The 19,166-nt window shown below is 43.2% G+C and overlaps 1 protein-coding gene across 8 annotated transcripts in view; it reads right to left on the bottom strand.

The window, feature by feature from the left end:
• The window catches only part of HERC1 (HECT and RLD domain containing E3 ubiquitin protein ligase family member 1), a 1,817,725-nt gene that overhangs the window by 1,705,083 nt on the left and 93,476 nt on the right, over nucleotides 1-19,166 (bottom strand). For all 8 annotated transcript variants that reach the window (XM_085643727.1, XM_085643730.1, XM_085643731.1 and 5 more), the window contains 6 exons: nucleotides 17,962-18,058; nucleotides 13,334-13,477; nucleotides 6,663-6,790; nucleotides 5,002-5,146; nucleotides 4,729-4,900; nucleotides 2,206-2,340 (listed from right to left, as the gene is read on the bottom strand). In XM_085643727.1, the coding sequence (XP_085499853.1) occupies nucleotides 2,206-2,340; nucleotides 4,729-4,900; nucleotides 5,002-5,146; nucleotides 6,663-6,790; nucleotides 13,334-13,477; nucleotides 17,962-18,058 (821 nt within the window). The remainder of the gene's footprint in view (nucleotides 1-2,205; nucleotides 2,341-4,728; nucleotides 4,901-5,001; nucleotides 5,147-6,662; nucleotides 6,791-13,333; nucleotides 13,478-17,961; nucleotides 18,059-19,166) is intronic.

Raw genomic sequence — 19,166 nt, 5'->3', positions numbered from 1 at the left:
ACAGTGAAGCTTTGCAACACTAGGGCCCTGAGAGGGTTCCAAGTTCTAACAATCACAACATGTATGAGTCATGGAGGGCAGTGTGGACTGGGAATGGGCAGGTGTAGTTGAGATGTGTGCGGTTGCTGAATAGTAAACATAAATAACCCTGATAACATCCCTTTCCCCACAACTCTCCCCCTCCCCATACTTCTACTCCAGACGCATTTGTTGCCCAAAACAAAACATATTAAAGGAAACAATACAAGGCTAAATAGAACCTAAGTTGAGACCTCCTTATTTTGAGGATTCGAAGCTAGTGCCCAGGCCAGGGGGTCGAACAGTTCTGGGGTACATGTTGGTTGAGTTACACAATCCCCTTGACAGGCCCACCTCCGAGGCAGTGGAGTACAAGCGACCACAGGGTCAGGTGCCCATCTTAGGGATCTGATAGGTCTTCTCCTCTGGGACTTATGGGGTGAGTGAGGGAACTCCTGGTTATTCTCGTCTCAACAGGGTCCCCCTCTCCCTTTCGGTGGAGCTCTACCTTTTCAGTTGCCAACTTCCAAGCCTGCTCCATTGTATCGAAGAAGAGGGTTTTGGAATTTTCAGCTTTGCAGGAAAAAGGAGCATGTAGGTGACCTGGGTGACATGGACTTTCTGTTTCACCTCATCAAAGAGCACCTGCGCTGTTGGACAGCTCGTTTATTGTCTGGAGAGACCATGATGTACAAATTTTGGTCGTGAAGAATGGCGTCCAGGTCACAATGGTTAGGGTCTTTGGCAATCATCGGCGTGTAGGCACTCCGGGGTAGGGGAAGGGTAGGCTGCTGCGTGAAGGATCTATGAGCCCACTCGATCACGAACCATGGTGACAGGCTACCCTCATGGATCGACGTGTGCTGCCAGTCCAATAGAAAACGCTCTGCATCCAGGGTTTACACGCCCGCAGGAAACCCCACAACTGGAGGTTATTCCTGTACCGGCAATTCTCTGCGTCCTCAGCCCTGCCTTCCAGCGCAGGAGTTTGGAGACTTCAACTTTGAGAGTGGCTACATCATATTGCATGGAGAATCATTTCAGTAACATGATGGGCAACACTGAGCTGGTCTTGGCGCAGTAGTGACGTTTTTACCTTAACCTTCTCCACTTTGGTGTCCACTGCTTCCCACGAATCTTGGATGACCTGGAGTGCACTGCAGTGCTGGGGAGGGGAGGCAATGCCCCATCTCTGGTCATCCAGGGCCATTGTGGTAAATTGATCAATCTTTGTTTGGGCTGGCGCAGATGGAGCAAGTCTTTTTTTATCTATAGTGGCCACTGGTCAAGCGAATCACCCCAAAAGGCCACAGCCCTTTCCCCCAGGGCAGCACGAGCAGCTTTGGCTGAGTTCTATGAGCCAATGAGTGTCAAGGCCTCAAGCATTTGGCGTGGCAGCCTACGTCGGAGGGGCCTAGCACATGGGCACTGCCAGCCTGTTTCAGGAGAGAGACAATGGCACCCCTAGGGCGTGTCCGTGCAGAGCTGGTGATTCTGCCAGGGCCCTAACGTAGCCCTGGTGGCCCAACATGGCCCACGCGAAGCAGAACACCTACACTGCAATGCACAGGAGCCGCACCACAAGGGTGCCCAGATCTGGCACCAGTGGCATCCTCCGCAGCTGCTCTAAACGTGTCTCGCACCCAAGGCTGCCAAGACAGACACCATCCGGATGTGGGGGCTCCGTTGGTAGTCAGGTAGTCAACCAAGCCGGGCGCGACCTTCCCATGCATGGGGACGCTCTGAACAAATGCAGAACAGGAGAGAGGGGTCTCAAAGGGAATCACTGACATGGATGGCAAAGAATTGACATGGATGTCATGTGTGGCACTATAGGGTGGCTGCAATCTTTACCGCCTTGGCCCCACACTCCAAAGGTTATGAGTTTGAGCACATTTGTACCACTGAGAAATCTGGATTACCAATAATGCAATATACTTTCTCACAGAATCCAAAAATATAAAGAATTTCTTAGATAATCTAATCAGAAGATGCAGATTTCCAATGGATATAATTTGTGAAATAAAGAATATAAAAGCTTAATTTCCCCAATGACCATAAAAGTGCAAGGAATGGAAGACAGTGGGTGCAGGGAGAGGGTATGGAGCCTTAGCTCTTAAAGAATTAAAATATGTGCAATACACTGATAATAATCATGAAAATATTACTAACAAACATACAAAATACCTTGAAGAAGGGAAAGGAGGAGGAGGGATTTCACTGTTGATCTTTTCACAGTAACGCTCCAGGAAGGTTCGAAGATGTGAGAAAGTGCTCTCCTCCAAATCCACACAATATGGTCTATGCCATGCAACAACTTGTCTGGAAAGCAAAAGACAATGAATTATTAAAAATCTGTCTACAACCGTAGATGACTAGCAGACAACACACACTACATAAATGTGTCCCTAGGATGGATGACTATTAGATTTAAAAAAAATTGGATGATGAATGGTGTAAGAGGAAATTACATTGAAGGAGTTAGAGGATACAGGATTGCCTTAAGACAATAGCAAATCTAACTAATTTGTATTGAAACATGATGGCTCAGTCGGTGCCGGCGCAGTGCCAGAGCCATCCTCATGCTGAGGCCTTGTTGCCCGATTGGGATCAAGAACTTTCTCGTCCCTTCTCAGCTCCAAGGTATGCTCATGATGTCGGCCTGAGCCAGAAGGCTGTGGGGCACCATGGTGTGGCGGGGGTGGTGAAGGTGAGTGTAAGATCTTCTTTACACAGGGGTTCAATAGTACTCACATTACGGGTCGTCTTATTCCTCGGCCCAGAGACGGGAATCAACCTTGGGATCTGGGACGCTTGATATGCAGTAGAGCGTGTTCGTCCCCAGAGGATGAATCGGAAGCGAAATAGTGAGGGTTGGCGATTACCACCCCACCTCCTACTGGAGAACTTACCTCGCTTTCCACGTCACTGTCCTGCAAGAACATCACCTCAGCCGCCAGTTTCATGGTGTGTGCCAGGTGTGGATCCCTACTGGTCCAAAGTGCCTTTTTGAACAATGCGCAAGCCGTGCACTCATCTTCTTTGTGCACTAGAGATAGGCACAAATGACATGCTTTGTGTGTGTCAGAGTGCGCTTATTTGGCCCCGCACTGAGGGCACTGTCGGAAGAGGTCTGCTTTGTCTCCATCACCCAGAGACTGTCAATCTCGGCGGGCATGTTTCGGGTTGGCTTCCAGGTAATCGGTCTACAGCGCCTTGGATCTGTAGGTGTCATCTACTGGATCTCTGGTTGCGTCTTTTTCAGATCGTAGACTGCATGGGCTCGAATGCTGCACAGCTCCGACCCAGTCCGTCCGAGCCCGTGGCAGAAAAAAACTTTCTATGAAAGCAGACTTTGAACATGCGCATTTCCTCAAGGGGGAGGAGAAAAAACGCACAACAGCAATCATAAAATTTCCTTGAGGAAAAACAACTAGCAGAGTCCGGGCCCAACACTAGATGGCAGGAGTATGCATAGCATGTGTATCTGCAGCCAACACATGCTATGAATATAAAGTTTTTCTAAAAATAACTTAGTTTAACCTTTGTTTTTAAATACATACATCTTTCATCACTATGTGATCTAAGGAGGAGGTGCGCTTAAACTGCTGGTGCTCAAGAGGCAGAATTATCTTGGGGGGTGTGGTAAGTTCAATCTTAACTTTCTCTGCATATCTGGAACACATTTTTGTTTGAAGATGTTGGTGCTCTACTGTGGAATGGAAAGAGTGGACTGTTTCACAATCTAGCCGCTTTTTCCAAGCAGTGTTTGCCACTTCCAGCTCCCTTTTTAAATAGGTAGAGGTCTTTGAAGATCAATTTATATATTTGTTTCTTATCATTGTTGAGTTTAGCCAAATGTATCCACTGAGAAGTTCTGCACCCAAATCAAAGCTTTTTCCTATCAAATTCAGTGCTTTAGAGAACCAGTCACCAGTTCTTTATATTTTCTATCTTAAGCTGTTCTGGAGTATATATATTGAATAGACAAATCATGTTTTATTGAAATGGGCTGTAAGGTTATGATCTATGCCATTTGAAGTCATAAAATTAAGATCCTGTAATGTAAGAATAACACTAACAATGCAAGCTTCAGTCAAATTTTACTTGCAAGAAACACTACAGAATGAGTATTAAGGAAAAATTTGCTCTTCGCCAGATGAAGGCTGAACATGTTCTGTGCACTGAGAAAAATCATGAACTTAGTCAATCAATGGAGCACTAGAAAAATGAATGAATAGAAGAGAACCAAAGCACAAGAAAAAGAAGGAGAAGTTACTGAGCGTAATAATGAATAGTGAACACATTAGGAGTGAATTCACCATTCTTTTGTAGCTCAGTAAATCAGTTTTGGTTTTGTAACGCAAGAAAAGTATTACCAGTAAATTTAGTACCTAGAAAGCACATAATATGCGGAATATAAAGTAGTAAATTAACTTAAATATTTTAAAGACTATTTTTCTTAGCCGTTAAAAACAAAGATTTCAAGGTCTATGAATTTGCAATATATAAAAAGTGTCTTCTGCCTAACCTAATCCCAGATTGTTGTATATTTATTAGACCATCTGTGATAGAACATGACTGCTGCCACTGAAAAAGTGGTACAGAGTGGAAATTGCCAATAAACCCAACATATTGCAAACACATCAAGTGTGGCACCAATACTAACACATTTATCGACACTCTTTTCTTTAATCGTATATCACTCACCTGTCTCTAGGAAGGGCTGTCCATGCAAGGCTGTGGGATGTTCCAGCAGAAATCTGTTGAATAGCTACTCCATCTAACCCACTTACTTTCTTTGGTTTAGTAATGGGACCAGTTGAATTGCCCTGGCCACACTGGCCCATGGAATTATTACCCCAGGCATAAACTTCATTATCTATACCATAAAAGACATAATAAAAGAAAATTAATTCAATACACTTACCATTTACATGGAATAATATTGTAAACAAATGCATTACTGGAGTATACATTTACCATGTGAAAGAGCCAAACAATGGCTATCCCCTATAGAAATATCAACTATTCTTGTAGCAGCCAGCTCTTCAATAAGCTTTGGTCTAAGTGCTGTAGCTTCTGAGGACCCACAGCCAAGGCAAGCACCACAACCCCAGGCGTAAACCTAATAAAAAATAAAATAAAAAAAAGGTTTAAATCCCTGAGCATATGCAACTTTTTTTTACCACTTAATGAAGGAACATAAATCTTTCATGCGTACTCAGTTAACATGCAACACAAGGTCACTATAGATAAGTATCAGATGAATACAATTATTTACAGGAGCGTTTAGGCAGTTAGAAACTGCTCACAAGGCTCGGTTTCTACATTAACAAACATTTGGACCCAGGTACAGTAAAATTATACAGCAGCCTTATTGGCACTGTAACATTGGACACAAAAGAGTAGCAGTACCTTATGTTCAACCAAAATGTTCTAATTTCAGAGATTCATCACAAGACATCTTTTATCTAAATTCTCAAAATCTTATCCCAACTCTCAAACGCTTGGTGTCACATTCAAATACAAAAGTGATGGGTGTGATGCTTGGTAGTCACTGGTAATAAATTGGGCTGCATTTCAGACAGTCCATCACGTTTTGTGCACTATGCCACTCCAGAAATGGATCAACCATATGCAAATAACACTTAAGAATTTTCCAATTATAACTAATCAAGACCTAATGCCCATACCAAGTCACTTGTATATTTGAATCATCAACCTGACCACATTAGAGGTGACATTATTCAGGCCTGTCTGCATTTTGGGGTTGACCCTCTTTTGATGGTCAAGTCTCACTCTGCTGTTGATCTGGTAAAGTGGAGCCTTCAGACAGTGAAATGTTCCTGGTATTTAAGACCTTTGTGTTCAGTCTTGCCTTTTGAATGTGGGTTTCCTGGAATCCCTAGGGTCCCATTGCTCTCATGGGTCTGAGTCGATCTCAGAAGGTGCTGTGCCCAACTCCCCCTTCAAGGTAACTACAGAGGAGGCATGATCTCCCCACATACCCTCCATTTTCCAATTTCCCTTTAAAAGCTATACTATTTCTACAGAATTTAATTACCTTTTTGCACTGAAATGCATTTCAAGCGACAGAGTAACAGGCTCGAGAGGATCCTGTTATTGGAGGTTTCAGGTACATAATCTTGGGTCATATGAGACACACAAGAAACCGAAACGTAGACTCCAAAAAAAAATAACTTGCAGTCCATGCCCAACACTAGATGGACGAAGGGTGCCCACCATACAACCTACAACACATGCTGAAAACACAACAGACCCTGAACAACTGAGCGTTGATTTATAATACCCTAGAACATGACCATACTGAACAACTGTTCAAGATAAATAACTTTCGAGAGCAAAAACTAATTTCAAATAAATTGCCAAGGAGGTTATCACTGAACATGGAGGGGAAATTAGATGATAGAGAGTAAATAGAATATGTTCAATGAATCTTTTATAACCAACACCTTTTAAATACAGCAACACTTTTAAAAATTGTGTAATCAAAATGCATACACTTACTGCTGCTGCTTTTTTTGTTCCATCACTCTGCAAGAAGTATGGGAACTTGGCTTTTAAGAATTGATTAAAGCAGATCTCTTATCAAATAGGTTGCTAGAAATGTGTTCACATACCTGCCCTGTCGATGTCAAGGCAAGTGAAGACTGGCTTCCTGCGCATACTTTCCGAATAAACATTCCTTGCAAGGATTCAATTACTTTTGGTTTGTACACTCGGTTGGTATCACCATGCCCAAGTTTGCCTAGGGAATAAAGACAAATACTGAAGGCAGAACATACACAAATTTAGGCCACAGAAAGCTATAATAACGACATGAGAGGCTGGTATTATTCATTTTAAATGTATATTGACTTAGTAAACATGGTTGTTGTGCTTATTTCAAAACAACATCACCATATGGTAGACTGTCACTAGAGCCGGTGCTGATAAATAAGTGCCAGTGCCGAGCATCAGAAATCACCGGCACAAATGAAGCACTGAATGAAAGTGTAATTAAACTTGGCCAAATACAATTTAAGATGTGTAAAATAATATTTCATGAATTATAATCCATGTGCAGGTGTTATCGTGTTCCCAAAATGTTTCAATTATATAGAAAACAGAGGTTCTGCTCAAATGGGAGAAACAAATTAATTACTGTAAGGAGTTTAAGGAAATAAAATGCAATTAACATCTTTATGTTTGGATAATGCTTCCAATCTTTTACTACTCCACAGCATTCACTGGATGGAGACATAATCCTAATTTTCTCTAGTCCGTCTATCTTTTCTGCTCTTCAGCAAGCAAAGGGTTCAATTTTTCTTCTATAAAATTTCAGGACCATTGTGTTATTACCTGGGTTTTCAACTTTCATGCCTTATTATCCAAATGCTTAAGCAGACTTATTTCAGGACTTATGGCTTGCACAAAGGCCTTTATTGGCAGTCATATCTGCCTTTCTTATATTTGTGAATGAGGTTCTGTCATTCAAGGGAGCCGCAGGTTTGGGCATGGACTTGCATACCGGCATTTCATAGTCACGCTACCTGCAAGAGAACATGATGCTCCTTCTTGCCTGGCTGCAACCCAGAAACACCTTTTCTTACTGCCTGAATGAGATTTATGCTAGGCTTGTAACAACTGTATTGACACAAGCTTATGCCTTTTGGAGCTTGCCTTCACAACCTCCACTGACAATAAGCGCCTTCAACCCGGGCATAGTCCTTCCCTATTTGCCAAGTTGGCTGATTCTCCACCCATTAATAAGCCAACTGGGCAGTACGGTAATTCCTTAAATAATATAGATCCTGGTGTCAAAAACAAGGATCTAGAGCTACACTGAAAATCAGACTGTCCGTTCTGATACCTAAGAAAAGCTCAATGCAACTTTCCTGTCTAAATCAAGCTCTGGGATCTATGAACTTGCATTTCACACACAGGCCTGCTGTGCTCCCAGGACCACAACTCTGACCCTGCTTCGTCTTCCCAATCCACTACAGTGCTCAAGGTGCTTAGATGGGGGCAATAAAAGAAAGCAAGAGGTTTATTTTGACAGTGATCAGACTAAACAGATAACCTCCCCCCTTCTCGCTATCTTGACCAGAGTCATACTTAGCTTCCGGAGGACTCTTTCCAAACTTGATTCTCAGAGTGCCCAACAGCTATTGTGGCGCATGTTCATGCACCTTTGCATATGCCTATCACAAAGAAAATACATAATCACCCTAAAGCAGAATGCCCTAGGCTTTTCCTAGAGAGTCAGGTTGCAGCCACTCAAAAGATTTGATGCTAAAATATTACCCTTTATAGGCAAGTTTGAGTGAGACCACTAAGATACCATTACTCTTGGAAAGGCAGACAAGACAAACTATTGGATTTCTCAGGTCCACAAATTGAAATTCTTGATATGATCCGTCTTGCCAATGATGAGGGCAACCTTGTGGATACAGATATCCTAGCAAGTAGGGCACACAGAAGGTGATATGACTACTCAACAACACCAAATGAACCATAACTGGTGAAAGTGCTGCTCCATTCTATTGAGAATTGACACCTAACTTGGGAGAGCTTGCACATTCTGTGACTGGACAGGAAGCAGAGATCCTGTTTAGAGATTCCTTTGTCAAAGAGCTAGGAAAATTCATAATCACTTTTACAGCTTTGCAGAAAAGTCCAGGTTCTGTAAAATAAAAAAAAATAAAAGAAATAAAGTTGAACTACCCTTTTTTGAATTGGCCAAACGTGGCAGAGGACACTCATATGGCTTTTTAATTTAAATGTTTCCCAGTGCTTCCAGAACACCCACAAGCATGGTGACAATTAAGATTAGGATCAGTCTAGAACGCTCTTACCTTCCCACCCCAGAGGCAGTAAGGTGCGCGATGAGAGAAAGCATCCCATAAATTTAAAACCTTTATATTTTTATGTTTAGATTTTTTCCACAAATTAAAAAATTTCCAGAATCTATGAATCATGGAAACAGTTGAGAGTTTTCCTCAGGACGTTTTACCTACTCAGGCACTACCCCCCAATACATTATTCTTCTCCCATCAAGAGCAGCTCAATATTAATCTGTGGGCTGGATTTGCTGGAACTCCGTCAGAAAGGGGTTTCTGTAACACTTAGCCCCCTAAGGATGGGGAGGAAAATAGAAGATCTAACCAATATATTTTGGGTACAGAAGAAAGGGGGTGGGTGTCTCCTGGTCATCAGTCTTCTCAAGTAGAACTCTATAAAGTACTGGCATGTCAAGATGAAGGAAATCCAAGTTTTGCCACCTACAAACAAAACGTGATTGGATGGTTAGATTAAAAATATGTTTGCCTCGCAATCCTTATCTTTAAGCCTCACCAGAGGTTCTCAAATTCCAGCAGTGTCACAGCACTCTTTTTACGTATTTTTCAGCCCTTTTGGTGTTTCACCAAACTGATTAAACCCATGGTAGAGTTTCTAATAGCAATAGGGGATCAATTACATTTTCATGTTACAGGACCTTCAAACTCTGTTCACCTATTCAAGATGGGTTATTACCCTGCTTCAGGATGCTTCTTCTAGACAATTTGGTATCCCTGCAACTTTTAGTTAGAGTTGCAGGACTTCTAGCGTCTTCCATTCTAGCCACCTTCCCAGGGTCCTAAAATTACATAGCCCTTTAAAGATTTCAAATTCACCTTCAAGGTGGGTCTCCTATTCCAACTCAGTTCTCCTCATTAAAGTGATATAGCAGAAAATCCAATGCTGGCACAAACACAGAGGCCTGGAACGGAAGGGCTATTTTCGGCTCGGAGCTGAATGTGATCAAAGTTGGATGCTGGCAAGTGGTGCTGGAGAGTTCAGTGCAGCGACCTATCTACCAAAGGCAAGTGGCCAGAAAAAGAACGGAGACTTCACATCAGTTAGTGATATGTTACTTTGTGAATCAATGGCAGACTGACCACAAGACTCTTAGCTGCATCCTGCTGAAGAGGGCCAACTTCTCAGCAGTTGAATACATCAAGCACATGGTGGGCATTCCAACATCCCAGCAGATATTGCAAAAATGTTTAGCCACTTTTGCGTTGACCGAAGTTACTCAGAAGTAGCTATATCTTCCAGGAGAAACAAATGTTGTAGTGGACCAATACTCTTGGTACTTCAGGGGTGTTAGTAATTGGAAATGGGACCCTCACATTTCCCAGAAAATCATAGGTGTCTGATGTCATTACTAATTGGACACATTTGCCTCTCATCTAAAAACTCGCCTCAGTCTTTTCTTCAGTTTAATACCAGAACAGGAGATTTGGCCACAGAAGCTTCCTTCAAAAAAGTCCTAGAACTATGCTCCCTTCTTTACTGTTTACTGATTCATGGGGTGGCTTCTCAGGCATGCAGGCAGAGAGTAGACTTGGTTCTTCTGTCACAGACTTGGAGATCTCAAGCTTAATTTCTAGCACTACTGGAACTTTCTTGGGATTTTCTAATCTTTCTATCCAAACATCCTTCCACATTGATGGAATCAGCGGTTCACAATCGCACATAAATAATCAGTAATTACTAATGACCTTCTCAACTGATTGCATGGAGTGTTTCCAGTGAAGATGGCATGTTGCTGGACTTTCATAGAAAGCAGCTTTTGTTACCAAACAGACTGGACATCTAGCGCATCTTCTGCCTTGAACGATGGGGTGGTTGGTGCAACAAGCATTCTGGATTTTTACTATCCCAGGCGACTACTCCACAGATTGGGACAAGCAGACAGTGGCCTCTTGCAGAGGGTCTGTGGACAAGATCACTGGCGTAACGAAACTTGAGGGGACCTCTCTCCAAGGCACGTGGAGGGCCCCCCTTCGGGCTCAATCAGGAGCTCTGCAGCCAGAGTGCTGTGCTGAGGGGCCCTCCTGGAGCTTGGGCCCCCCGTACCGCGGGTGCTGCGGGGGCCTGTTTTACACACCTGGACAAGATGGGAACTTCCTACATATACTATGGGAATGTCCGAAGATACAAAGTTATTGGACCAAAATAAAAGATACCATGGCCGGGACGGCGGGAGTGGAGATCCTCCTAGGACCCAAGTGGTTTCTGTTAATGATTTCAGGAGATGAGGACTGGCCCAGGTTACGAGAACATGGTTGACCCTGGCCACGGTGGTCGCTAAGCGTAATTTAGCAAAACATTGCTCTTCATAAAAGTGTTAGGCACCCGACGAAGAACGAGACTGAGTGTACTCGCTCGAGCTCTCACGTGGAACATGAGCCATTATATGCTGTGGATTTTGCCTATGGGCTACTTGAACCTGGAATACCACTACTTGAGGATCCAAGATATCCAACACTTTTATGAAGAGCGACATAACCAATTCTTACTGAAGTTTTATGACTGACCAGCCGGGTTGGAATTATCACCTGCAGAGAGACGTACAATTCTTACAAAGAGTTTCGAGTGGCCCTGAAGAAGTCACAGGATATTCCCCAATGACGAAACACGTGTTGGCTGGCTGGACGTTCATTTCTTCAGAATAAAAGACAAAGAAAGGACTCTTGAGAGACACTTTTCATTTTGTACATTCGGTTCTTCGATGATAATATGATACACTTTAATTGAATACATAAGCGTGTGCATAGGCTCTAGTTTGGCACAATTAACAGGCAGGTCTTTCTTACTATAATGTTCATTTTTATAGGTCTGGCACTTCAGCAGGACACATCCACATTGCCAATCTACAGATAGGTGAACATCCATTGATTTGTAAATGATTGACAGGGATAAGTTGTCGATTTTACCTGAGCGCAAGGGCTCAATGTTATGTGATCTAAATGAGGAGTTACATCTACTGACACTACTATCAGACTAACAAGTGATGCTCACTTGCTTGTTATTCTGCAGAAAACTGTCCGATGTTTCATCATTTGACTTATGAAGGAGCATCATTTGCAGTGTCTGGAAGAACAAGATCTGATAATAAATTTATCTCCTATCTGAGTTTTTCCAATAATCTTATTCTAAGCATGATCCAAGTCAATAGGACGATTGTTGATCTCTTTCAGGAAACCTTTGGCCTAAGGGTGCCATTGCAACAAAATCTCTCTTTTTGGGCACTGTGTTGAACTATATCATGAGAGCAACCAATTGGTTCTGCAAATCTACATTTAAGAATGTTACTTAAAATCCATGCCTGGTGGGGATTTGACAGTAGTCACTACACTTTGAAAACTCACCCTGGCTCCTCTCTTGACACAGAAAATAAAATGTTCTTGTCACAATCAAGAATTTTCATTTCTATTAAAAGACACAAAGAAGTGTATTATACTACCCTGAAATGTGAAACTTTTGTCTGCCCAAATAGCATTTATTTAAACATTTATGTTATTTGGTAATTGCTCACTATGAAGAACTCTTCTGAAATAGACTACTGTTATTTGTCTTCCTGGTGAATTTAGCTTTATATGGATTTATAATGGTCATGTTTTTTCTCTGCAAATGATCATTAGCAGTCTGACATTCTTGCAACAGTGCCAAGATGAACTAAAATGTTCTTTCACATTTTAAACATTTCTCTTTGGGTCCTGATCGCTGCAACAAAAAAACAAAAAAAAGAGACCCTTAACATGGTTGACAACCTGGTTAAGAACTCAAATGAATTTTACCTGCCCATCAATGCTGTATTTTCCCTAGACAATGCAGTTTCCTCTGATATTTTCTGTGGCTGCTAATGGAGTAGCAAAGAAAGTTTAAAGCAGAAGCCTTATGTCAGTATCCTTAATAAAACGGACATTTCCCAATAACACTAAGGACAAAGTTTTACAGTTATTGGTACTTATTTTGTTGTCCTTGGAAAATAAATTGTTTAATTTACCCTAGCTTGCGTTCAAACATGACTCATATTACACAAATTACTGCAGTAGGTGAAACTCATTGACCACTTATTATTTTACCAGATTAATTACTGGTACTTGCAAGCTCAAGTTCTTACCAAAACCAATGCACTCAGTTATAAAGTTAAGGGCTTCCATTTTATTAAGTTACAAAAGCATGTATGGTTTATGTTAAGCACTGGCCAAGTTAGTTTAGGAATCCATGGGACTAAAATTAGCTAATTTACTCATATGAACATGCAAATATACTTCGGGATTAGATTTATAGGTGAATTAGTTAATCATGCATGCATGCCACATTTGTTTAAGGTGGAATATGATTGAGGGTGAGAGAGCTGTGTATGCATTTCTATCAGTACATATAGAGGCGAAGTCAGTGGCCCACTACAGTATCCCAAAAGTTACTCTAAATGCCTCTGGATGATAAAAAGGCAACACAACAACAAATCACATACCATTGTCTCCTCCTCCAAAGGACCACACTGTTCTTCCATCTTTGGATAAAGCTATGGTGTGTGAACTGCCACAAGAAACTTCACCAACATTGCTGATGTCCTTCACCAGTGTTGGAATATTACGACTGTTGCTGTCACCATGACCTTAAAAGAAATGGTTCAATGTACACAAGACACACGCCACTTTAAAAAACAATTACATATTTTAGACAAGAGATACAATGAAAAGAGCACTGTTGGACATGTGACAAAATACTTAGGGGAAAAAAGCTTTTGTTTCTTAATAACAAAACATTGAACTGCCAGATTTCTTGGGTCCAGCCAAAGAATAACGAACACTACTCTATCATGAGATTTTCACTAATATTTTTGAAATAGGGAAATGTGCTGCAACATAACGTGCTGGAAGCTCTGCCTCTCATAAGTCTAGTTCCTCCTTAGCCGTACCCAGAGGCTAAAGAAATTGCATATTACATTCTGTACATCTGCATATATTCTATACGTGACATATACACAACCAGAAATTAAATTCAAAGTAGAGTTTAACAAGTTATAAACAGCAAGAGTTCTAAGAGAAAGGCACTACATCTAGTTGGGATCCTTGTAGGGAGAGTGTTGAGGAGGGTATGGGGCGTGCACAAGTTTTAGTGAAGGACGTACTATGGAAAAGTGTGGTAAAGAGGGTTGTAGAGAGATGCAGAGATAGGGGCAAGAAGGAAGGAAGGGAGAATGACTGGTTAATGGGCAAAAGTTGAGATACTTTATGAAAAGTTTGGGGCGGGTCACATAGAAGTCAGAGGGAATTGCAGTTTTAAATTAAGGAGGTTAATAAATAAAAGAGTGCAATGTTTAATAAAGGTCGGAAGATTAAGTATAGTGCTTTAGTTCCACAAAGGGATCATGAGCTTCCAGAGACCATATTTGTCAAATCAGAAGACACTAAGGTGAGCACGTTCCATATAGCCTTTAATAACAGGTACTGTGGAAGTAGATGTGTATTCCACATTCTGAAGGTGATTTGCCAGCAAATGCAAACAGATCAATGTGTGTATTAATCTTGATAGGTTTACCATCAACAAATACAGAACTGAAGCCTGTGATGGGTCAATATACACATGGTGTTGGAGGGGTGTGTGGCTCTTTTAGGACGTTGATATATTCTGGAGGAAATCTAAGATAACCAAACTGTATGATGTCAGGTATTGTATTTCTAAAACGACTGAGTAATGGGGTATAAAAATGTCTCCTCCATGTTTGCTGAGTAGGTTGCGTTTTTGATCTAATTTCCTAGAAATGTCTACAAAAAAGTAAATGAGATTAGAAAACAATGGATGTTATGCCTATACGAGATCCTTCAGAATCCGTGACCTGGTTAGTGTGCCTGCTCTCCCCCACGCAGCTCCACCAGTGAGGGATGCCCCCCTGAGTGCTCTGCTGCAGGGTGTTAAGAGGCCCTCCTCCACCCCCAGGCTCCTGCTTGCGCCTCATACCTGGTGGTCCTGTGGGAGAGCATTCTTCTGCTGTTCTGCTTTTCTTACCTTTTTTCTCTGTGCCCTCTGTTCTGTTTTTTTTTAACTATTTTCTCTCCTTTCTCCCTTTTTTCCCCCGCGTTTTGTCCCTTATGCTGCTGCCCCCTCTCTCCCCTAGCCAACATAGGACTCAAACAACTAGTTACTGCACCCACGCACACAGCGGGGGACATATTCGACTCGGTCTTCGCTGAAGGAAATGGCATATCCTACAACCACACCACGTGACTCCTCTGGACAGATCACCTCTACATCCACTTCTCCTTCAAAAAAGCCACCATACAGAAGCACGCCCACCGCCTCTCCTGCAGAAGCTGGAACAAACTCACTGAAGACCAGCTCACCTCCGGCCTCATCAGCACCCCACCTCCGACTAAACCAGACGCTAACACTGCTGCATGCAACCTTCACCACTGGATCACGATCTGCGCAGACACACTCGCCCCCTCCAGAAATCGACAGGAAGTCACAAGAAGAAAGAAAGTTTGTATACCCCTGCGCACCAGGAATCCAAACGCTCCCGTCGGCAACTTGAAAAGACATGGAGGAACAACAAAACCCCGGAAACATGTGCCGCCTACAGAGCAGCCACCACCACACACCACCATGTCCTCAAATCCACAAGGGAGAAATCTATACCAAACAGAATCCTCACCAATGCTCACAAAACCAAAGAACAGTTTTCTCAATCATCAAGGAATTCCCCAAACCCTGCAGCGAAACACCAGACATCCCACCCTCCCAAGATCTCTGAAACAGACTCAACACCTTCTTCCACCTTAAGCTCAAGATGATTTACGACAACTTCGAAAATCATGACCTTAACAGCGCTCCTGCTCCCCATCCAAGCGACACATCCCGACAAACCCTGCTCAACTGGACCCTGCTCACAGCAGCAGACACCTTGAAGACCATGAAAAGCATCCACTCCGGGGCACCCTCAGACCCCTGCACACCCCACATCTTCCACTAAGCAGCCTCGGTCATCGCACCTGAACTACGTTGGACGATCAACTGCTCCCTCGAGACCGCCACCTTCCCAGCGACTGGAAACACAGGGAGGTCAACCCCCTCCTGAAGAAACCCTCCGCCGACCCGACAGACCTTAACTTCAGGCCCATTTCCCTGCTTTCAGTTGCAGCCAAAGTCATCGAACAGGCTGCCAACTCCTAGCTAGCAAACTTCATCGAAGCTAACAACGTCCTGGACATCTCCCAATCTGGATTCCGCAGTAACCACGCCACCGAGACTGCCCTACTCGCAGCCACTGACAACATCCGCTCCCTCCTCAAACGTTGGCGAAACGTCAGCCCTCACCCTGCTGGACCTCACGGCTGCCTTTAACACATCCCACACTGCACCCTAGCCATCAGTGGAGTCACGACACTGGCATCCATGACAAGGCCCACAAATGGATATGCTCATTCCTCACCAGCAGAACTCAGCGAGTCAGACTCCCGCCCTACCTCTCGGAACCAACAGAGACCAACTATGGAATTCCACAGGGCTTCTCCCTCAGCCCCACCCTCTTCAACATCTACATGGCCCCCCTCACAAATATCGTCAGGAACCACGGGCTCAACATCGTCACTTACGTCAATGACACCCAACTTATCCCCTCCCTCACCAACGAACTCATCATCACCAAACAACTTCCATGAAGGAATGAAAGCCGTCGCAACCTGGATGAAGAAGAGCTGCCTGAAACACAACTCAGAGAAAACAGACCTCCTCATTCTGGGCTCCACTCCCTCTGCATGGGAGCACTCTTGGTGGCCCCCGGCACTAGGAAATACCCCCCTCTCCCCGACAGACCACGCGTGAAACCAGGGCATCATACTGGACTCATCGCTCACAATAAACCCCAGATCAACACCGCATCTTCAACATGCTTCAACACCCTCTGCATGCTTTGAAAGATGTTCAAATGGTCCCATCCGAATCGCAAAAAAACGTCACGCACGCTTTCATCAGTAGCAAACTAGATTACAGCAACGCGCTCTATGCTGGACTCAACAAGAAACACCTTCGCAAACTCCAGGCCATCCAGAACGCCGCAGCCAGACTGATCCTCAACATCCACCGTCGCAGCCACACCACCAAACACCTCCGAGATCTCCACTGGCTCCCAATCAAAATGAAAATCACATCAAACTCCTCACCCACGCATACATGGTCCTACACAACACTGGACCAATATACCTGAACAACCGCCTCTCCTTCCACGCGCCCAAAAGACAATTCCCATCAGCTGACATCTCTCTGGCCACAGTCCCATGCATTTACAGGACCAGAACGGGAGAAGTCTCTCTCCTATCTCGTAGCCAAGGCCTGGAACGACCTCCTCATCCACCTCTAGCAAGCCTCCACACTGTCCAAGTTCAGAAAGACCCTCAAGACCTGGCTCCTTGGATGACCCCAGCGCTCAATAGAGCTACCTCCCAGCGCCTTGAGACCCTCACGGATAAGTAGTAGAGCTATACCAACACTGATTGACTGATTGAGTGAAGCGTTGCACATTTTTATGGCTAGATAAATATAGAAATGGGATATATTCTTAACCAATCTATTTATAGAGCACTACATTGAAATTAGGTTCAACAAAGGCGAAGATGTGATATTTTATTCATTGTCTTAAGGCATATAGATTCTCATCTGTTTATTCAGCTTTTAGAAGTTATTCTTTAGAATGGTATGCTTTTTCAATTTTTGTGTTTGATGGTGATTTTTGTTAAATTGGTCGGCCAGACATTCTGTACTGAGATAGGAGAATCATACTTCTCCATAGTGCCCAATGTTACACCTTACACAAGAGAAGAGTGCATAACCAGGCCCCTCTTTGCTTATATTTGTGTCTGTTCAAATAAAACACCTGTTCTTGGACGCTGTAGCTGCAAAGAAGCTATAGGGTACTGGTTTCATTTCTAACAGATTGAAATGCAGATTACGCATCATTCCATGGGTACGTCATTGATTTTATATATCAATTTTTGAACCAAGCATAAAGAAATAGTTTCTAAAGAGATTAGTTTTGTTTTGGAAACATGTTTAGTAAATACACTACTAGAACTTTCGTAACTGAATTGTAAGGGAAATTACCTAATCTTCCAAAGTCTCCTTCACCCCAGGTATATAGTTCTCCATCTTCGGTGACTGCAGCACTGTGTCTATAGCCAGCTGACACACACACTATGACCTGTACATTACACAAACAGTTAGGTTTAAACTGAAAGTAGAACATATAAATTGTGTTATAATATGTACCAAAGCTATAACAATACACTTTAAAATTGTTAACATATTAATATCAGATGGCTACTACATAACTGCCAATTTTCAAGAAAATATGTTGCAAGTTCTTTCCAACACATTGAGCAAAAAAATCGCTCAATTACTTTTTTGTCCAGAAAGCTTTCTCAATGTCTCTACTTAATGCCAATCTGGAAGATTACGAATTGAATAAATTAGGTGGCGCCAATTTCATGGCTCTCATAAAACCATGCCTTAAACCAGAATTGTCACCTATTTAAGAGGCAGAGAAACCCAAACCCTAGACAAAATTGACTACGGTCAGGTTTCAGAGGTGGAAGAAGAGCAAATAAATGTTTGATCAGATCCCATTTCTGCTTATTCATATATCACCTCAAAAATATCCGTAATCACTGGTGTGCTATTTCCTTTCTCCATCTGAGTTAAAGCGATAATTTCTTGTCTTCAGAGTACATATCTGTACCAGTGGCGGCCAGCACGGATCGAAGGGAGGGGGTTTAAAAAAAATAAAAGTAAAAAAATGTACCCTATTGCCGCGTCCCTCCTTGTCTCTTCAGGCCAGGACAGGGAAGCAGGAACACCCGGCTCCCAGGCTCCCCATAGTCAATCACAACGTGGCAATGCAGCGTTGTGACTGGTCTGAGTGCCGTGGTTCGGTGCTCAGCCAGGCACTGGGGGCCTGGGCATGTTCTCCACCCAGGCTGTAATGCTGCCTGGATGGAGAACATGCAAAGTGCGCATGACTTTGGCCAGCCACGACGGCCGGCCTAGCATTCAAGAGCACTTGGAGTAGGCAAACCACTCCTCTCCTGCCCTGAGAGCAAAGCAGCCCCTTCCCACCCGCATAGCTGCCGCAGCAGGGAAACATAAAATGATAATAACAACGAGTTATTATCATGTTTCCTTTTTTTACACTGCTAAAAAGCAATGGGGCGACGCTACTCCGGCTTAGCAGAAGAGTCGCCACTGCTCTGTACCCTTTATAACACTTGGTCACGCTAGATCATTAGTGCCTTTTATTCTGCTCATTTCAT

This window comes from Triturus cristatus, chromosome 3_1 (assembly GCF_964204655.1).
Source record: "Triturus cristatus chromosome 3_1, aTriCri1.1, whole genome shotgun sequence".
NCBI classification, from domain to species: domain Eukaryota; kingdom Metazoa; phylum Chordata; class Amphibia; order Caudata; family Salamandridae; genus Triturus; species Triturus cristatus.
The sequence above is the reverse complement of the archived record's forward strand: the minus strand, read 5'-3'. Positions and strand labels throughout refer to the sequence as shown.